Consider the following 12,691-nt stretch of genomic DNA (forward strand, 5'->3'; position numbering starts at 1 on the left):
TCTTTGCTATCTTGCCCCACGGGCATGATTACGGCTTGGTCGACCCCTTATTACTCCTCTTAAGAACAACCATTCTAGTCAGATTTTGACCCATATAGTTAGTCCCTCCATCCGTCGAGGTCGCCTTCTAGCGGACTCAACGGACGGACTTTGTCAATTCAAAAGTTAGGAGAAATCTGAATGTTATACATTGAGCGAGATCCTTGGATCGAGATGGCGACGTGACGCTTCAATGGGACCATCAGACCGTTATGTCAGTTTGGAGCTGAATCATTGCATCGATTCAACGCATTCATGAGTAGCCACTATGTATCATTATGGCACACGTTTCCCAGGAACCATATCATTTCCCATGCCATATCAGTTTTGATTGGCGGCTCTTGGGTTTCTCGCCCACGACATTTATGTTCCTATAAATATGGGGAAACCATATTCGATTGTTACACTTTTCGATTTATCTGAAGAATTTTGCAAACCTCCACTTTCTTCAATATTTCATACTTCTGATTTCATACTACTGCTCGTCCGAACTTGACGCTACTATCCTCTCTTTTCCTTCATCATACTCGTTTATTTCGATCAATTCAGACAAATGGTTGGTACTCCTTCCCAGACTGACAGGCTCGTCGAAGCTTTGGTGCCGGAAAATGATGCACCTGTTCTTGGAGAGGGAGTGGAGGCGGCGGAAGATGAGGGAGTTCCAACAGCGACTGAGATATTGCCCCGTCCGGGGAAATTATGGACTGACTTCAACAGCCCTACCGGAGAAGAATTGGATCCTGCACCTTCTACCATAGATGAAGCAGCGATTCCTGAGTTCAAGACCAAGTGGGGAATTCCAAACCACATTGAAATGGTACCGGCGACGGGGACGAATATTGTACATTTGCACCGCCTAGGGTACTGCTCATTCTACGCGTACCTTTTTGTTGTCGGGTATACGCTTCCTCTCCCCTCTCTAGTGATAGACTTCTTCCGCTTCTACGAAGTGTGCCCGGCTTAGCTGTCACCGTACGTGTACAAACTCTTCCTTATGCTGCTCAAGTAAACGGAGCTCGCCGGTTGAGAGGTCACTTTGGGGCACATGCTTTATATTTTTGCCCCACAAGGCCACAACTTATTCGAGGCACAATGATCCACATGCGCCATCGAGGAACAAAGAGTTTGGTGGTGAAGATGGACGATAAGGCTAATCGCCGTTTCTGGGAAAGCTATTTTTACATGCGGACCGAGCACCTTGTGGCTGACTCGGCAGGGTTCCCTAAGACGTGGAACTTTGCCCATAAGTTTTCCTTTGTTTATTTTGTGACTCCTCTCGAGGCGGTGGCCGATCGTTCTTCTTTTGGTGGTATTGCTAATTTGTTTTTACTTTCGCAGTCGATAGACTGCCTCCCACGCTAGTTGACGACATCCACGAGTGGATAAATGCCATTCTTCCCCATACAGTGGGGGTCCCCGAGTTGGCATCCTTCTACAAGAGATACGGGCACAAGCCTCTCATTGGTGAGTTGGCCCGTTACGCTTTCTTTGTTCTTTGCCTTATAGTTTGATCTTGTCATTATATGATCATTTTTCTTTGTTGAAAAGGAGAGTGCAAAGGACGAGGGCTTCTTCACTCGCGTTCTGTCAACCGATGCCTCCTACTTGGCCTGCGCCGAGGTCTGCTGCCTGGCCTACATCGAGAACTACTCAATCTGCACCTACGACCGGGGTTGTGAGCATAGAAATTACTCCCCATCCTGAGACTCCGGCTTCTGTTGTCCACTCAACGGGCAAATATTCCCGTGCTGGTAGCGGAGAGGGCCCGTCGAAGAGACAACGAGTGAAGTCAGAAGTGGCTCCTCCATCCGAAGTATCTTCGGGGGGGGGGGGGCGAACCTCCCTTGGCAGTGTCCGAAATTGGTAGTAATGCTAACCCGGTCGCAGAGGCAGACCCGGTGGCTAAGGTTACCCCCGTTATGAGTGGTCAACAGATTGTTGCGACGGAAAGACGGGGTTTCGAGGTCGTTGCTGCCATCTCGGGTGGCCCTTCATCATCCAGACCGAATTGCACTTCTTCTTCAGCCGCAGAGAGGGGAAAAGGTGTCGTGGTTGATGATTACGAGTCTGACTCCAACCTTGATCCTAACGATGTTAGGATGTTCGAGGAAGGCTTTACCCGTATTGTGGTAAGAGCGGGAGGTCCTTCTCGAATACTCGAGATTCCATCGGAACTCAATATTCTGTAGGACATGGTGGATTTGGTGTTGCAATTCGATCTTCTATGCTCTGCCGCAGAGTGTGAGGCTATTTAGGACATCAGTGACGTCGAGTTATCGCATGAAGTGGCCGCAATGGGCTTGAGGGTAAGTTTCTTCCCTTTGTTTTATCTTCTTTTTTTTTCTTTTGCGGTTTTGGCCCTCACCGACTTTTCTCTTCATTTTTAGTATTATATGCTGGAGGTCGAGAGTGCTTGCAGGGCCGAGACTCGGGCTAAGATTTTTCTGATGATGCTTGAGAAGTATCTACGCTATCGCAACAAATGCCGTGAGATTCATGAGCGGCTCAGAGCGAGAACTGGCAATCAATCTCTCGGGGAGGAGTTAGAGAAAAGGGATCAGGAGCTGATGCAGTCCATTCGCAGGTGTAGTGAGCTCGAGGAGCTACTTCATGCTAAGGACTAAGAACTTGAGTTGGGAAAGGGGGTTGCTGCAGAGTGCGAGCATCTTCAGGTGAAGGTGCTATCGTTGCAATCCGAACTTGATCAAAATGCCGCTAGGGTTGAAGTTTTGAGTGTATAATGGATGGGGAAGTTAGCCGAGCTGGAGAGAAAAGTATCCGAGTTGGAGAATGTCGAGAATGCGCAGGCGTCGGTTTTAGCGAGAGCGGCGACATTAGAAGACACTATCTGTGTCCTTCAATCCGAGCAGGAATATGAGAGGGCAAAGGCCATGCTAAGGGAGGCGAGGCTCGAAGAGCGATTGGCGAAATTGACCGGGAGGCTTCAAACTTGGGCGATCAGGTCGCTATCCTTGAGGCTGACAAGGCTCAATTGTTGGCCCAAGTTGAATCTGCCTCTGCCGCTGTTCCTCACCACTTGCATGATCTTTGGGTTCATGCCGAGGCCCAACGAGACATATACAAGGGTTTGTTGGAGGTGGGTAATGTTTTTTAGGCTACTTATGAAGAAGCCCGGGCGAAGGCACGAGAGACTCGTGTCAACTGTGGCTATGACCCTACTACACCGGAGGCCGGCGAGGATGCTGATGTTGAGGAGGAGTTTCTTGAAGACAATGATGGGGAGAATGGTGGTGATGATGCTGAGTGAAAACTTGTTGCTGCTTTAGTATATGTTTTTTTTGGTTCATTTTCGTTTTTCTTCTTCTTTTTTATTTATTTTATATTGGGTTTGTTTTGGCCTTGTGTAAGGTGCGGTTGTTGCGCACGTATATATTAATAAAAAAGTTGTTTCATCTTTGTATATTCTTTGATTTCTTTCTCTTCCCCTTGCTTGTTACACCTTTTTGTTTTGGCGTGGACCTTCGGATTTTTGTATGGGGAATCCCTGATTTTTTTGATTTGGGCATCTGACTTTGATCGGATCGAGTAGGGTCTCGTCGTGTGAGTCTGAATGGAGTTGCTTCAGATTTGCACATTCGGGCGAGATTGACTTCTGATTTGTCGCTTTAGGCGGACTCATCTTTGATTCAAACGAGGTTGAGTTTGGATTTGCTATTTCAGACGAAGTCAGTTTCGACTTGAACACTCGAGTGGGATTAAGTTCAGACTCACCAATTTAGGCAAAGCAACTTTTTCATATGTATTCGAGCAGGGTCGAATTTGGAATTTGGAGCGAAATAAATTTCTGACTTATTTGAACTTTGAAAAAAAAATTATTTGACGATGGTCGGTTGGCGTAAAGGTGTTATTTCGAGTAAGATCGAAATAGTAACCTATTCGATTCGGCGATGTTCAGTGGCCATAAGGTTGTTATTTCAAACTAGGATCAAAATGTTAACCCGTTGTAATTCGAGCGAGGTCAAATTCTTCTTTTGGCGATGGCCTTTAGCCATAGGGGTGTTATTTCAAGTTAAGGTCGAAATGTTAACCCATTGTAATTCGAGCATGGTCGAATTTTTCTTCTGGCGATGGCTTTTGGTCCTACGGGTGTTATTTCGAGTTAAAGTTGAAATGTTAACATGTTGTAATTCGAGCAAGGTCGAATTCTTCTTTTGGCGACAGCCTTTGGCCGTAGGGGTGTTATTTCGAGTTAAGGTCGAAATGTTAACCCGTTGTAATTCGAGCGAGATCAAATTCTTCTTTTGGCAATGACCTTTGGCCGTAGGGGTGTTATTTCGAGTTAAGGTCGAAATGTTAACCCGTTATAATTCGAGCAAGGTCGAATTCTTCTTTTGGCGACGACCTTTGGCCGTAGGGATGTTATTTCGAATTAAGGTCGAAATGTTAACCCGTTGTAATTCGAGCAAGGTCGAATTCTTCTTTTAGCGACGACCTTTTACCGTAGGGGTGTTATTTTGAGTTAAGGTTGAAATGTTAACCCGTTGTTTCATCGTCAGAGTTTGGAGAATTTCATAGGTCATCGTACTATTTGTGCGTATATCGGGGTGAGTCTTGGTGTACTCGGTTTTGTTTTTACTGGAGAATATTGGGTGTTCCCTAGGGGAGTCCCAATTTTGCTTAACTTCTGCATTTCCTGGGTGAGACCCAGTTTGCTTTTGTGTGTTTCCTAGGTGAGTCCCAGTTTGCTCTACTTTGCTTGCATTGGAGAATACCTCGATTGGGGGTACAAAATGTTGCTCTATTTCATTCACTGGAAAATGCTATACATGTTCGTTTCATACATGTGTTGGGGAAGTTTCCACGTATCTAGTCCCTTTATCGCCCGGCCTGGGGAAGTAGTCGACAGGCGGGGTGATGAATCATACTTGAACTTCGAGACGTCCCTTTCGCCGCCTTGTTAGAAATCTCTCCGGGAGGACCCAACTAGGGCGAAACTCGGGTGGGGGAAAAAGGGTATGACTTGAGGGGTGTCCTTTTTCAGAGTTCGACATATTTGAGGTGGGCAACATTCCAGTTGTTTTGTAGTAGTTTTCCTCCCATTATTTCTAGTTGGAATGCTCCTTTGCTCGCTTGCCCATGCGAGTGCTCGCACTCCTATTTAAACCAACAAAAAAGAGGATAAACCAAAAAGAAATTTTTCGTACCTCAACCCAACGAGTCAGTGAGAGGAGCGCATTTTAGTGTTATTCGCTCCGCCTGGTGTTCGAATGGTGGTTTTAGATTTGACGGCCATGTTCAGCTCCGTTGTTAACAGCATCCAGGCTTCGCATCAATTGGGCTCACCTCACTTGCTGAAGTGTTGAAATCGAGTCTCGGTCCGATCTCGTTCGATTTGTACCAACAATAAGGGAAACATGTCATACTTCGTTCGTAGACCATCCAATGCGTGGGGGAATGTGAAAATAGGGTAGGATATGCCCATTCTTTCAAATGACCGCGCAATAAGCTGTCATCCCCTCCTAAGGGGTAGGAATGCGGGTTAATATATAAGGTAAATGCGTCAAATGGGGATGTGGTCACGCCAGATGACCGTGATCCTATCTTGAACGTGCATACCTCGTGCTAAACCTATCGTTACATGCGAGATGTGGGTTTTGCATAGATATTGGTTATGAGTCCTACTTTTATGTAGCAGCCTGACCTAGATTAGTACAATTGTCTCGGAAGTTTATTTACCGCTCTTTCGAGTGGATGGTTATATTTTTCCAGTTCTAGATCTGGAGAAAACTAAGAAATTTGACTAAGAAATCTCCACAGACGACGCCAAATTATTTGACCAAAAAGTATAAAACTCTTTTGACGAACTAATTATCAGTAACATAGAAGGTAAATCTTATCCAAACATAACTAATCCCAGATCCAAATATACAGAGTGCGAAAATAGAAGAAGAATAAGAACGTGTAATATTTCTTAATGTAATAATCGTACATTAAATTCACTTGAATTCACTTGAATGTATATCCCCCACCTGCTCCCCTTATATATATTAACTTTCCCTTTTATCCAATGGTCTTTGACCGGCGTACCTTCTTACGACGGTGCCCTTCATCATTTGCTCGAACACAACGTTTGTTATGTGATGTAAGCTTTCTGACGATTTGACCTCGGCGATGGCCGAGGTGCTCTTTGCTATCTCGCCCCGCGGACATGATTTTGACTTGATCGACCCCTTATTACTCCTCTTAAGGACAACCATTCTAGTAAGATTTTGACTCATACAGTCAGGAACAAAAACTATCATATTCACTTGAATCCATAACCAAAATTAGGAATAAGAGTTTCATCAAATCGTCGTCTGATGAGATAACTATAATATTGGACGGCGAGGAATACGAATATATTGTCGTGCGTGATGTGATTCACCCAAAGCATATTTCTTCTTTTATTAGTGGTATGGGTGGGTATTCAAACACGATTTGGACCACTTCTGGTTCCTTTTTATAGAAATAGTGAAAAGGCATTGCGCATAGGTAATAGGACAGGTGTCACCCTCAGACACTATAAATCTCTTTGATTCATGTATCCAACGTTGGTGAACTAACCAGCACATCGTATGGCTTTTTTGGTTCCTGAAATTGCATTATTTATGTTTCTGCATCCAAGTAAGATGTTGTACTTTACAAATGTGCAAAGTGCCAGAAAAAAGAATTGTACAAAGTGGCCCTCGGGGATATTTTAATTCTACACGCGTGCTATTTTTAGATGAGTTTAAGTTTTATGAATTGATAATGACAATGCATTAATTCTTTACATCATAATGTTAAATTGGTTCAAAATTAAAGGTGATTTTTCTTAGTAAGTCTAATATTGTAGTCTAAAAGAGAACTTATAATACAACTCATTATAATCACTCAAATTGCATTGATAGTGTAGGGGCGGATTTATCGGCAAATTTATGGGCACGTGAACTCGTGATCTTTCTGCGAAATTAGATATTTTATGTACATATTTTTTAAATTTGGTATAATATTAATCGTTGGCACATATACTCCATTAAATGATGTACTTAATTAAATATTGAGTTATTAATTATCTAGAGGAATAGGGGTCAATTCCCATTCCTCTCAGAAGGTTTGTCGTTCCCATTCAAAAGGTGAAGGGGGTATTGTTTTCAGATTCCACACATAGTAAAATTTTCTCATCGTAGAAATTTAGTAACCTAGGCACGTAGAAGAAGCTCGCAGAAAGATGGTGAACTACTCAGGATTGCCTTCACCTTTGTCAATATTCTCAGCCTACGCTTCAATGTCTGCTTCAATTATGCTATTTCAAACAATGGTAAATCAAGTGTTTCCCCATCAAGTTCAAGACTACATTTTCTCAAGAATTCGTCATTATTTTAAGCCTCTTTCATCCACTACTACTCTAGTAATTGAAGAAAGGGATGGTATGTCTAGCAATGAAATCTATGAAGCTGCAGAAATTTATTTGTACGACAAGATTAGCCCTGAAATTGACGTTTTCAAACTTAGCAAACAGTCCAAAGAGAAGAAATTACGTGTTAACTTTGCTAAGAGTTGGAAAACTACTGATATTTTTGAAGGAGTAGAGGTTATTTGGAGGTTTGTTTCGGAAGAGTGCAAAAAGACGCTAACATTTCCAGGCCATGGAAATTTTGACAATGATATTTTTGTGTCTGAAAAACGACATTTTGAGCTCTCTTTTGACAAGAAATACAAGGACAAAGTGTTGAATTGTTACATGCCATTTGTACTGAAAGAAGCCAATGTCATTAAAGCTGAGAAGAAAGTTGTCAAGTTACATACTTTAGGTTGTTCTTCTTCTTATTCATCAGCACAATTTTGGGATTCCATCAACTTTGAACACCCTTCCACCTTCGATACTCTCGCGATGGATGCAGGTAAAGGTGACAAACAAGCGGGTTGGATCAAACTTGAACGGGTCAAAAATGACTTTTCATACCTGTCCAATGTTGAGTCAAAACGTGTTTGAGTTTTTACATTATTTTAACCTGTTTTGACCTAATAGTTTGATGAGTCATTTCGAGTTCAATCCATTGAGTCAGTTCCTTAAAATAGATCAACCGTTTAAACTTAAAATTAATTTATCACTTGTATATAATGCAGGGCTGAAGAAGGCTATAATTGAGGATCTTGACAGGTTTTTAAGAAGAAAAGAATTCTACAAGAAAGTAGGAAAAGTTTGGAAAAGAGGGTACTTATTGTATGGACCTCCAGGAACAGGAAAATCAAGTTTGATTGCAGCAATGGCTAATTATTTAAAGTTTGATATTTTTGATTTAGAGTTGGCCAATGTAAAGAGAGACTCAGATTTGAAAAAACTGTTGTTGAGGACCACAAATAAATCCATACTTGTCATTGAAGATATTGATTGCAGCATGGAGTTGCCAGACAGAAGAAACACTGCAAGTTTACCAATTCATGCTGATGCCCGTCGACCTCGTGATCAACAGGTTTCTCCTTTTGTCACCTAAATTCAAGCTCCTGCCCCCACCCTTTTTGGTTTAACTTAATTTCACTCCAATGATGAATTCATTGAATAACAAACTAGTAAAATGGCACGTGAACCTTTGGTCACTTTCTGTGCAAGTTTTGAGCAAAAACTTTTTGATTTTTTTTTTTTTTTTTGGTGATCGAGAAAATCATAATCATGATTACCAATTGTATCAATCATGATTACCAATTGTATCATTTGAAACTCGAGAATAATAAGCCCTCACTTTTACCCTTTTTCCACTTAAATGCTAGACTTAGTCGCATGACACAAGGCTTGAATCCGTGACATACGTCACAATTCAATCTTATCGAACATCTTATGGTTGACTCATATAGGCCAAAGATGCAGAACTACATGTAATGAAGAATTCAACTAAATCCTTTACGTTAGAAATTATATTGTGCAAAAAGTATAAAATCAATTTTTTATGTATATACATAAATTGTTGAATTCCTTTATTATAAAGGTAATTAGTAGCAAAGGAGGTTTAAAATTTGTTTTAATTATGCGTTCAAAATCTTTGGTGTGATTTTTCCTCATTGATCTTATTAAAATTCTGGCTGCGCCATTGATTAGAGCCCGGGGAGAGACGAATCTTTGATAAGTTATGCGGGTTCAACTATACCAATTGTTTTCTTCTCAAATTATATATACATATTTCTACATATTGGATTCGTCTCTATCCAAGTCGGCTAATTAAAGATTTTCCCTAATTCCTCTTTTTTTTTTTTTTTCTTTTGATTTTTACATCCAGTTTACACTTGCTGGGCTACTGAACTTCATAGATGGCCTATGGTCAAGCTGTGGAGATGAGAGAGTTATCATATTTACCACTAACAACAAAGACAAGATTGATCCAGCTCTGTTAAGACCGGGGCGTATGGACATGCACATCCACATGTCTTATTTAACTATTGAAGGATTTACGGTCTTGGCAAAAAATTATCTGAAAGTGCATGATCATCAAAATTGGCAATTTAAAGAAATACAAGAGTTGATTGAGAGTGTACAAGTCACCCCTGCAGAAGTTGCTGAGGAACTTATAAAGAGTGACAATGCTAAAATTTGTTTAGAAAGACTAGTCAAATTTCTCAAACGCAAGAGGATGAAGAATGAAGAAACTGAAGAAGATGGAAGTGATGTGTTGGAACTCTTTACAACAAAACGGATTAAAAGTTTTGACAATAAGATGAATTCAGTGGAAGTGATATAGTTAAAAGCAGCTGCAAGGAGAAAATTTGAGTGTTTTAATGAATTTAATGTTTACAATTGTCCAAAGCATCAGTTTCTTCTCACTTGATCGCATCAATTAATCAATTATGTAATTCTAGATTAGTTGGCATGAGATTATATGCATCATCTATGTTCATTATGTTCTATTAGATCTATTTCATTCTAATATTGAATACAAGTATGATCACTTTCTTAGTCAAGTCCTTAAAACAATCATTATATTTTTTCGTATTCACAAAGATGAGCTTTATCAAATTCTTGTCCTTTTCATTTTAAACTAGAATTCTATCTACAATTTTAAGAATGAATAAAATACATTTTATATTTCATCCCGAGTTGTACTTTTATATATTGAATTTTATTATAAGTTATTATTTGCTATTTATTGATGAAGTTTGATTTTGTTTGGAAATTAACATATATATGATTACATCTCACGTATATATGAGGCTGACAACCTTAAGAAATGGCAACAACCCCCTTGATTGATCAACGTGAGCAAACTGTGCTTATAAGTTAAAATTGCACCAATCTACAAGATAAGCTAATAGATGAAAAGACTTTCCCTTTCGATTTGCGAAATGTGATTTGGGATACCATGAAAATTTATACAAGGACGTTTTAGCATATCTTCAATTTGTCTAACTTATATATTGACATTTGAAAACTATATTCATAGTACTGGCGATTGAATATATTGAATGTGGTTGAACAAAAATTGAATATGTATCTCATGTGACCAAAAAGAAAAGGTCAAAACAACCGGAGAAAGGGCCAAGCTCGATAGAAAGCTAGATTGAAATAAAAAGATTTTCTGCTTGGTTTATTTGATCTATACCAGCTTTAGTATACGTGCGTGACACGTGTGTTACACGTCGATCAATAAAAAAATATAAAAATATGTTGTTGATTGTACCTTATACATTGAATATACAACTATAAAAATTACATAAATATTACTCCGCTAAAAGAATATATTAGAGTTATTTAATAAATATAAAAAAATAAAAAATTCTGAAAATGATGAATATTGATCCGATTAAGTTAGCTTAATGAAGGAATAGATCTTTTCCTGCCTAATGCCTTAGTGGGACTCCAGGCTTTGCCTTCAATTACTGAAGTTATTTGTTTGCCTTCTTTCTTGAGAGATTAATTAGTAAGATATACTTGATATACAAAAATTAATGATATATTATAATACTATCTATTCAGATTCTCTAAAATTATATTTATTGAACTTGACATGCAAGTGTAAAATGTCCCTTCATCAATGCTTCGATAATTTGATGTTTAATGATGATGGTCATGAGAAAATTTATATCTGACAATATTTATTAGAATATGTATTTGTATGGGTCAAAATTAGATCAAAGCAATTTGGCACGCAGTGATATAAGGTCAAGGTCGGACATGCCAAGGTCGGACAGTTATCAATAAGGCCGAGGTCGGATAGTCATCAATAAGGTCGAGGTCGGACATTCATCAATAGCCGAGGTCGGACAGGCCGAGGTCAGACAATCATCAATAAGGCCGATGTCAGACAGTTATGAAATAGCTAGTTTGCTTTGGAATACTCTAAGGGAATATTCTACTGAATATTCCCTCTAATTGTACTTTTTTAGGATTTTCTATGGATACCCCTTATAAATAGGAAGAGAGGACTTCCAAAAAGGGGGCTGACTCTCTCTCCCTCTCCCTCTCTCTCTAGAAAATATGCAAACATACCTCTTTAAAGAAATTAGAGGATCTGTGATCCCAGACCTTCATCGGATCTAAAAAGGGTCTTAAGGTTCTTGTATCTGTTATCATTCGTCTTTATCAAATGAAAGAGGATAAGCTCCACTCAAGATTTGGTGAATCTTTTCCTTTATTTACATTTTATTGTCATTTAATGTTATTTAATGCATCTTTCTTTATGCTATTAAATCTGGCCATAATCACGGCCAATATTTATACTCGGTTATGTTTTTCTATTCATATTATTCATCTCGAATCTAGAGTTAATTATTTTTAACTAGGATTTACCCCTTTATCTTTAATTGATTTGTTCAAAAAGATTTTAATATCTTTTGAGTCAAACAATATTGATATATTATACATAAATGTTTAGAACATGTATTTGTTAAAAGACAGAAATATTGCTCAACTTTATATGTGCAATGCATTTTGTTCTGTTAATGTTTTACTTTAGATCATCTGTTTTTATAATAAATAATAGATATAGACCACCGTATGCAAGTATTTTGTAAAATCATTACACAATTTATGTAAAAAATATCTTTCTTTCTCATTTTTATAATTTTGAAAGTCATTAGGTAATTATAGTACTTTTAGATACAATTAGTTATCTTGTTTTAATAAATAGTACTCTTAAATATATTTGTCATTATTGATTCATTACTACACGTAAAAGATTATTATATAATTTAGTTGTTCAAAAATGATCGTTCATTCTAAATTTTTTTTAGCAAGCAAGAAATAATATATTAATAACTACGTAATGCTTCATACATAATCGTCATAGTTTGTGTCTCTGAGGACACATCGATTATCTAAGCTTGCTAGTGTATTGCAAGCATCAACTGATAAAGACTTAACAAAAACATGGAGTTCTGATTGTTCACTTTCCACAATATTATTTACAAAAGAAGAGAGTAGTACAAAAAGTTATTTTCCTTTGTCCTTGGTCTTCTTTGCTAGATGATGAGCTGTCATATTCCCTTGCCTGAAGATGTGCTAGAGGATTACCTTCTGCTGGTGCATGAACCGCCTGCATTCATTAACAACCTTATGATATATTTTATTACTTTTTTGTATTGCATGGATTACCTTCGTGGAGTCTGTCTCAATTTCAAGATGGAATAAACTCCATTCTTTTGCTGTTTTAAGTCCTTCTTTCAGTGCCTTAATTTCTGCTTC

The 12,691-nt window shown here is 38.9% G+C and overlaps 1 protein-coding gene across 1 annotated transcript; it reads left to right on the forward strand.

Moving 5' to 3' along the window:
• Window positions 1-7,142: 7,142 nt before the first annotated feature.
• Window positions 7,143-9,972, forward strand: LOC104222153 (AAA-ATPase At5g17760-like). The gene is made up of 3 exons (XM_009773348.2): window positions 7,143-7,922; window positions 8,149-8,495; window positions 9,294-9,972. Exons 1-3 carry the CDS (start codon window positions 7,250-7,252, stop codon window positions 9,750-9,752), a joined length of 1,479 nt encoding a protein of 492 aa, XP_009771650.1. The 5' UTR covers window positions 7,143-7,249; the 3' UTR covers window positions 9,753-9,972.
• Window positions 9,973-12,691: the final 2,719 nt, after the last annotated feature.

The sequence above is a fragment of the Nicotiana sylvestris genome, chromosome 2 (assembly GCF_000393655.2).
Source record: "Nicotiana sylvestris chromosome 2, ASM39365v2, whole genome shotgun sequence".
Taxonomy (NCBI): Eukaryota; Viridiplantae; Streptophyta; class Magnoliopsida; order Solanales; family Solanaceae; genus Nicotiana; species Nicotiana sylvestris.